This window comes from Myotis lucifugus, unplaced genomic scaffold (genome assembly GCF_000147115.1).
Source record: "Myotis lucifugus unplaced genomic scaffold, Myoluc2.0 scaffold_19, whole genome shotgun sequence".
NCBI classification, from domain to species: Eukaryota; Metazoa; Chordata; class Mammalia; order Chiroptera; family Vespertilionidae; genus Myotis; species Myotis lucifugus.
In genome coordinates, this window is record NW_005871067.1 from 5300044 (window position 1) to 5309139 (window position 9096).

General features: G+C 39.5%; 1 protein-coding gene across 6 annotated transcripts in view; it reads right to left on the reverse strand.

Annotated features, from left to right (window-relative positions):
- The window catches only part of SKA3 (spindle and kinetochore associated complex subunit 3), a 25344-nt gene that overhangs the window by 12723 nt on the left and 3525 nt on the right, over window positions 1-9096 (reverse strand). For 4 of the 6 annotated variants that reach the window (XM_023751195.1, XM_023751192.1, XM_023751193.1 and 1 more), the window contains exons 2-4: window positions 8132-8297; window positions 4880-5288; window positions 2617-2696 (exon numbers count right to left, since the gene is read on the reverse strand). In XM_023751195.1, coding sequence (XP_023606963.1) covers window positions 2617-2696; window positions 4880-5288; window positions 8132-8297 — 655 coding nt within the window. Of the gene's footprint in view, window positions 1-2616; window positions 2697-4879; window positions 5289-8131; window positions 8298-8390; window positions 8453-9096 lie in introns of all 6 variants that reach the window. The other 2 variants (XM_023751194.1, XM_023751196.1) reach the window with 1 other exon arrangement.

The window sequence follows — 9096 nt, forward strand, 5'->3', positions numbered from 1 at the left end:
TCCCCCCCCACCCCCGCACCCGAATCCGAAGGGAAGATGGGAGATGATGTTGGAGGAGCACAAATCAAAATAGCTAAGCTCGTTCTCCTCCCTCACGCCCCACCAGTAGATGAATGGATTAAAAAAGTGTGTACATCTACACGGATAGAATATATGCTGCTGTTAAAAAGTCGGAACCTCTCCTCCACTCCAACGGCAGGGATGGAACTGGAGAGCATTATGCTAAGTGAAACAAGCCCAGTCAATGAAGGAAAAATACCACATGATCTCACTCTTTCATGGATAATTAAGACCATTACAAACTTTTGAACAATAATAAATACAGTGGCAGAGCTGCCTCAAACTGATTGTCGGACTGCAGTGGGAAGGCCAGGGAGGGTTGGGGGACAGAAGGGAGGGGAGTAAGAGATCAACCGAAGGACTTGTATGCATCCATATAACCATAACTAATGGACATAAGACACTGGGGGGTAAGGGAGGGCAGGGGCTTGTCAAGGGTGGGGGGGAAAAAAGGACACTTATGTAATACCCTTTGTAATACTTTTAGCGAAAAAAAATAAAAATAAAAAAAATAAAATAACAATATTAAAAAAAAAAAAGAGATAATGTCAGTATTTTCCAGACTTAGATGAGTCCTTAGTTTAAAAAATCATCCCAAATTATAAACATAATACATGAAAACAAACATACTATAGAGAAATGAAGAATGTCAAAGATAAAGATAAAAACTTATAGGCTACCAAAAGGAAGAGATTTTCTATAAAGAAAAGCTAATCAGACCAATAGCCCTCTGCTCATCAGCAAGATACCAGGTCACATGGAATAATTTCTTTAAAATACTGAAGAAAGACATATGTTGATTTGGTCACCTATATCGTGTTAAATTATCATTCAAGAATGAGTGAAAGCCCAGCTGGTGTGGCTTAGTGGTTGAGTGTCGACCCATGCACCAAGAGGTCACTGGTTCAATTCCTGGTCAGGGCACATGCCCTGGTCTCAGGCTCTATCCCCATGGGGGTCATCCAGAACTAGTGATTACTTAACACAAAATAGACCATCTCTGAAAGAACTGCTAAAGGCAGTACTTTAACCAGAAAACTAAACCCAGAAGGAATGAGTGAACTATAAGAAGCAATGGCAAACATACAAAAAAAGGTAAAGAAATTACTAAATTTTAATAAGTACAGACTATAAAAATTTTAATAGCTTTTGTGGCATAGAAATAGGGTCAAACAAAAATACAACATAAACTCTCTTAATAAGCCTCCACTTAACCAAATTACTAATGGGTAAACGTAAGCTTTCGATTCTTTTCATAAGACTAGAGGCCCGGTGCACAAAATTCGTACACTGGCTGGGGGGGGGGGGGGGTTCCCTCAGCCTGGATTGCAAGAGGGCGCAGGCCAGGCCGAGGGACCCCAGTGGTGGACGATTGGGGCCGGGGAGGGACGTGGGAGGTTGGCCAGCAGGCGAGGGACCGTGGGAGGGCTCCAGGGCGTGTCCAGCCAGTCTCGCTGTCCTGATTGGCCAGACCCCAGCAGCAAGCTAACCTACCTGTCAGAGCATCTGCCCCCTGGTGGTCAGTGCACATCATAGTGAGCGGCTGAGTGGCCTTAGCATATCATTAGCATATTACACTTTGATTGGTTGAATGACTGACCAGATGACCAGACACTTAGCATATTAAGCTTTGTATTATATAGGATACTGCTGATGGCCCACTGAAGGATTTCAGTCAGGAAGTCTTAAAAGATAGTCTCCCTTATTATGGTCCACTGGGAAGTGATTTCTGAGTATGATGGAAGGTAGTGGTCCAATTTCTCTCCTTTTTAAAAAAATAAGCTACTCTTTAATATAGTCTTGTTTTTTCTTATAAGTTGAGTTCTAAGCTTACTATGAATGAGTTGCATTTTGTTACACCTGTTTATGCCAGAGGTACTTGTTAATTTAATAACAAGTTAGTGAAATTAGTAAAGAGAATATTTCTGAAAATAATGTCTAAAACTCTGGAAAGACTTCATAAAGACAAGTTACTTTAAAAGATTTGCCAATAAATTTGGTATAGATCAGACAAGTATAAATAATTATTCAAAGAAATCATAAAACTAGAATTTTTTTATTTTATATTTTCATGAAAACCAGTGTTTTCAGTTTGCTGGGACAAATATGAGAAAACTACATGAAATTTTCTTTAAGTTCTTGTACTCTTTAAAAAAAATTTGAATGGTAGCTGATGTATTCCTAGTGTAGTTTATATAAGATAATGTAGAACTCTAATCAATAGGCTGAGGCTAAATTTAAAAAGGGTGCTATTGGCTCTATATCAAAAAATTGGTGAATGAATGTATATTTATATGCTTTAAGTTAAAATGTTAAAAACAAACTGACAAATACTGAATATAACAAAGAAGAGTAAAAAAGAAAGAAAATTTTATCTTTCTCTCGTATGAAATCATGCTGAACGTGAATGAAATGAATGGTGGTACTTAACAGAACTGGATGTCACCAACTGAAAAGATGCAGAAGGCTATTAGAATATGTATGTGGTGCATCATTTTTGTACAAAGATCATCTGGAAAGAGTATAGCTGAGAAGTAACTTGATTTTCACACTTACCATTTTTTTCCAATTGCTGGTTTACGAGGCTAGCAGTGGTGCTATTACTGGACACTGGTTCTATTTCTACAGCTTCCTCACTGGCATGATTAATAGGGAAATTATAAGATAAAAAAAAGTTAATATTAAACCTCTGGGAAAATTTAATCTTACAATAAATCATCAAGCCTGGAGGAATATTCACTCCTATTTTATGACTCAGTTGGTTGGGGTGTCATTGTGTACACCAAAAGGTAGCAGTGCAGGTTTGATTCCTGGTCAGGGCACATACCCAGGTTGTGAGTTTGAGGCAACTGATTGATGTTTCTCTCTCTTTAAAAGAATTATTTTTATTTATTGTTATTTACTTATTTTGTTAATCCTCACCAGAGGATATTTTTCCATTGCTTTTTCAGAAAGAGTAGAAGGAAGGGAGGGAGACAGAGAAAGACATATAGATTGGTTGCCTCCTGCATGCACCCAGACTGGGTACAGGGAGTGAGCCCACAACCCAGGTAGGTGCCTTTGACTAGTAATCGGAATAGAATCTGGGACCCCTTAGTGTGGAGGCTGATGCTTGAACCACTGAACAACACCGGCCAGGGCTAAAAGAATTGTGTGTTTAAAAAAAAAAAAATGTATAGCCCAGCCCGGCTGGTATGGCTGAGGTTGAGCATCGACCTATGAACCAGGAGGTAATGATTCGATTCTCAGGGCACATGCCAGGGTTATGGGCTCTATCCCCAGTAGGGGGTGTGCAAGAGGCAGTTGATCCATGATTTTTTCTCATCATTGATGTTTCTCTATTCCTCTCCCTTCCTCTCTAAAATAAAAATACATTAAAAAAAAAAAAAAAAAAAGTATAGCCCAGTGGTGTAGATCAGTGGTTGAGCATCAACCCATGAACCAGGAGGTTGAGGTTTGATTCCCAGTCAGAACACATGCCAGGCTTATGGCTCAATCCCCTGTGTGTGTGTGTGTGTGTGTGTGTGTGTGTGTGTGTGGCTGTCCCTTCTGTTCCCTTCCTCTCTCTGAAATCAAGAAGAAAAAAAAAGTGGAAACATGGCTCAAAAAAGCTTAAGAACCATTTTGTATTGATAGTTTTGACTTAGAAGTAGATTAAGAATCTCTGACTTAAAGGAAAGCCATAATAAGTTCAACTCATTATATAAATCAGCGGCTCTCAACCTGTGGGTCACGACCCCTTTGGGGGTCGAACGACCCTTTCACAGGGGTCGCCTAAGACCATTGGAAAACACATATATAATTACATATTGTTTTTGTGATTAATCACTATGCTTTAATTATGTTCAATTTGTAACAATGAAAATACATCCTGCATATCAGATATTTACATTACGATTCATAACAGTAGCAAAATTACAGTTATGAATTAGCAACGAAAATAATTTTATGGTTGGGGGTCACCACAACATGAGGAACTGTATTAAAGGGTCGCGACATTAGGAAGGTTGAGAACCACTGATATAAATTTTTTTTTTTTAAATATATTTGATTGATTTTTTACAGAGAAGAAGGAAGAGGGACAGAGAGTTAGAAACATCGATGAGAGAGATCGATCAGCTGCCTCCTGCACGCTCCCCACTGGGAACGTGCCCGCAACCAAGGTACATGCCCCTGACCGGAATCGAACCCGGGACCCCTGAGTCCGCAGGCCGACGCTCTATCCACTGAGCCAAACCGGTTCGGCCCACTGATATAAATTAATCTGTTTCTGGGCAATTTTGTCCCAGTTATAGGTCTATTCTGTGACAGTTTTATACTGTTTTACTTACTGTAGCTTTACTTACACACACATACTTTTTTGTTAATCCTCATTCAAGGATATTTTTTCCATAGATTTTTAGAGCGGGAGAGAGGGAGGGAGGAAGGAAAAAACATCGATGTGAAAGACACTCATGGGTTGCCTTCCGTACACGCCCCAACCCAGCCAGGGATGGAACCTGCAACCGAGGTAATTGAACCTGAGAGCCTTTGGGTCTAACCACTGAACACACCAGCCAGGGCAATCCTTTAATTTTCTTCTTCTTTCTCTATCTTACCAAACACCTTTTTTTTTCAGGCCAGTATCACTCCTTTTATAGCATCTAACCTGAAAAAATCTACAGCTCACACTTTACTTAGAGTTGGTGATTCAGGGAAGTTTGAAATAAGAAGTATCTGAAAACCTCAGTCCGAAACATCATACTTCTAGGAAAAAAATCAATAAATACAAAAGATATAGGAAGTTAGATAAGCTGTACCTTTTAAGAAAGCTGCTTACCTTTTATTCTTCACATTTTTAAGTCCCATTGTGTAATCTTCATTCAAACACACAGTATATTCAGAGATACCGAAGTGCTCTAATTTAGGAGTCACACACTCAAAATCATCCATATTTAGTGCACATTTAGGAGTTTTTAGTACTTCAACTGGTGACTGTTTGGAAGATGGAGTTAACATGTTTCGCTCTTTCTTATGATTATTTACTGCCTGTGGAGGGTTTGGTGGAATTTGCGATATCAGGTACCGTTCAAGTCCAAAATCTGAAAGTTGTGGACTACATGGAATCTTCTCAGAAACAGAGCTGCTTGGAACAACAGGATTAGACATATCATCCTTTACATCAGGCTTTTGAAGGTTTTCATCTCTAGTGGACTCTGGTTTAGAGTCAATGGCTTCTTGCTCACCCTCTGGGAGAAAAGGTCATATTGTATTTAAACATCAAATCAGGAAATCTCAAGTACTAAAACCACATAAAACAGTTTCATTTGAAATGTCCTTAATCAGTAAAAGTCCTGATTCTGTCCTCAGTCTCTAAGGTTATATTCTAATTGTAACTTTAGTAAATTTCTGATATGCACCTCTTGTCCACCCATATCCCATTTTGATGACATATTAGAGAAAGGAAGTAAACTAAAGTATTAAAAGATGAAAAATCAATACCTACAAATATAAGTCCAATTTCCTTCCCCAGTTAATGTAATTTATCAGTTCTTAATATATTGTGAAACTATTTTATCATTTAATGACAGCAATTACAGTGTGGAATTAACTACAATCTAGATTCAACATAAAGTATAAAAATATTAATTTAAATATTTAACTTACAGATGCATAAAAAGGAAAGACTGTTATACAAAAATAAATTTTTATCCTGTCAGCCTGAAACACAAGAATCAAAACCCTAGTGAGAGCCTAGCCGAGGTGGCTCAATGGTTGAGCATCGACCTATGAACCAGGAGGTCACGGTTCCATTACTGGTCAGGGCATATGCCCGGGTTGTGGGCTCTATCCCCAGTGAGGCACATGCAGGAGGCAGCCGATCATTGATTCTCTCTCATCATTGGTGTTTCTATCTCTCTCTCCCTCTCTGAAAGCAATAAAAAAATTTATTTATTTTTAAAAAGCCTAGAGAAATAACAGGACAGCATTAGAAAGATATGCCATTCCTCAACCTTTAATAGGGTTACGTCTAGCTCTACACCTTAACATTTAACCACTACACTTCAGATTAAATAACTGACTAACAACTATACTTTTCCCTATAGTCCTTTGTCATTTCCTGGGTACACTACTGATGAATGAATTTCGTGTGGAACTAAAGTTGGAGTTAAAAGATCCAGGACGGCACCTTCAGTGCCAAGTCCTTTTTTTAAAATATATTTTTATTGATTTTTTTACAGAGAGGAAGGGAGAGGGATAGAGAGTTAGAAACATCGATGAGGGAGAAACATAGATCAGCTGCCACCTGCACACTCCCTACTGGGTATGTGCCCGCAACCAAGGTACATGCCCTTGACCAGAATCGAACCTGGGACCCTTGAGTCTGCAGGCCGACACTCTATCCACTGAGCCAAACCGGTTAGGGCCCAAGTCCTTTCTTGTTGTTAATCCTCACCAGAGGATATTTTTCCATTGATTTTTAGAGAAAGAGAGGGAGGGGGAGGGGGAGAGAGAGAGAGAGAGAGAGAGAGAGAGAGAGAGAGAGAGAGAGAGAGAGAAACATTGATGTGAAAGAGACACATCCTTGGTTGCCTCCACATGATCGAGCCTGCAACTGAGGTACGTGCCCTTGGCCAAAATTGAACCTGGGACCCTTAAGTCCGCAGACTGATACTCTATCCACTGAGCCAAACTGGCTAGGGCCCAAGTACTTTTGTTTCTGTTCACTCCATCTTTTTTTTTTTTTTAATATATTTTTATTGATTTCAGAGAAGAAGGGAGAGGGAGAGAGAGAAACATCAATGATGAAAGAGAATCATCAATTGGCTGCCTCCTGCACGCCCCACACCGGGAACCAAGCCTGCAACCTGGGCATTTGCCCCAACCGGGAATCAAACCATGGCCTCCTGGTTCATAGGTCAACGCTCAACCACTGAGCCACGCCCGACGGGCCTTTTACTTCATCTTTTAAAGGAAGGTCTATAGTTCAATTAGGATCTATGAGATACTGGTGGAAATCCTTATCAGAATCGCCTGGATCCAAACAGAGTTCTGTTTTGACATTATGCTTTTCTATTAATTCTGAAAAATGTTACGACTACCAAAAACCTCTTGTTGCGCTTATCACAAGGCTGTCATTGATGAGATTAATAAAATAAAATCATCACCATGATCATCCCTATTTCACAAGTGAGGGAAAAGCAATTTGAAAAAATTGTCTAGTCACACATGTAGTAGTGTGTGTAGATGGTGGAGTCAGTATTTGAATCCATAGCTTGTACACACCAAAGTCAATTGAATTGTTTCTTTTACACCTTGTGGACTGTTTAATATACCTTTCACAAAAATCTTCAGTACATATTTGTTGAACTTAATTAATGCTTTATTTATGTACAAAGATCACTCTCATAATGGAAATGAGGACACTGAAGCTCAAATTGGTCAAACAAAGGTATGGACACAACAGTAACAACAGTTAACACCTTGAAATTAACATGCCAGATACTGTTCTAAGTAAACTTTATCTTATTTAATCCTAATACAATCTGAGAGGTAGAGACTATTAAACATCTCCATTTTGTGAATGAGAAACCGAGATAAGAGGTTGAGGAACTGGTCAAAGACAATGCATCTGGTTAAGTGGTGGAATCAGAGATTTGAACTCAGGCAGTTTGGCTCTGAATTTAAAACCACTATGCTATACTACTCTTTATTAGAATTTTAAAACTGAAAAGGTCTTTGTCATTTTATATAGGCAAAAATCTCTCATTCTACAGAAGAGGAACTTGAGATAAAAAAAAAAGGGTGGGGGGGCATGCCCGAAGGTCAGTCTCATTTATTAGCAGAGCTGACTAGAAACCAACTATGCTGAAGTAAATCAACGTATCTGTTCTTTCATCTAACATTGTGTTAGTTCTTATCTAGCATTTAGAAAGGACAACACACAGTGGTTATTGAAAAAATGATAAAATGATGGTCACATAATGGCAGAGCAAGAACTAGAAACCACAGCAAAGCCAAAATAGTCTTACTGAATCATGCTGCCCTCTTTGATACTAAACAAACCCTATAAAATACAAGTTATCCATACCTGAATTTTTCTTGGCCCGTGGATTATATCCATACTTCTGGAAAAGCTCTCTTATTTTTATAATATCCACTGAGGTTTTTTTCATCAGTACTTTTGTTGCCTTTATGAAACCAATGCTTTCTTGACTTTCCAAACTTGCTTTATCAAGAAGAATATTGACATTACCCTTTTAGGAGGAAAGAAAGTACATTATAGTTTCTCTAACTTTTTACTAAGTTTATTTATATTTTTAAAATGATAAATATTATAGGAGTGATACCTTTAGAGTCCGAACTTCTGAATTAAGGTCATGTAAAATTCTCACTGCATAACCTTCAAAGTCTTCAATATGAGTATTGAAAAGAAAAAGGAGGGGAAAATAGAAAATATAATTCAGTTTATTTTTAGAATTACAAAATTCTTGTAGATATTGATTTATAATTTATATCCTGCTAATCACAAAGGAAAGTGTTAGGCCTTTCTTTAAAATTGTTATTAAACTACTAGAGGCCTGGTGCACGAAACTCATGCACGGGTAGGGTCCTTAGGTCTGGCCAGCGATCACGGCTGATCTGTGGGGTGACCGGCAGGGCAATCGGGGGGGCCCCCCGCTGGCACCTGCCTTGGAGGCGAATAGCAGGGCAATTGGGGGGGGCGGTGCCGGCCCGCTCACCGGCCAGCCCCGCCCCCTGATCGCCCCACGGCCACCAGTCGCCTCCCTCTACGGGGTGACGGGGGGCCCCCCCACTAGCACCCACCTTGGCTGGCCTAGGGCCTGCGGGCTGGGGGTAGCTCCTGCGTTGAGCATCTGCCCCCTGGTGGTCAGTGCATGTCATAGCGACCGGTAGTTCCGCCATTAGGTCGATTTGCATATTAGGCTTTTATTATATAGGATAACATACACATAGAAAAGTACAGAAAGCCTAAGTATACAGCTTGATGAACTTTCAAAGTAAACACCTACATAATCAACACTCAGATTAGGA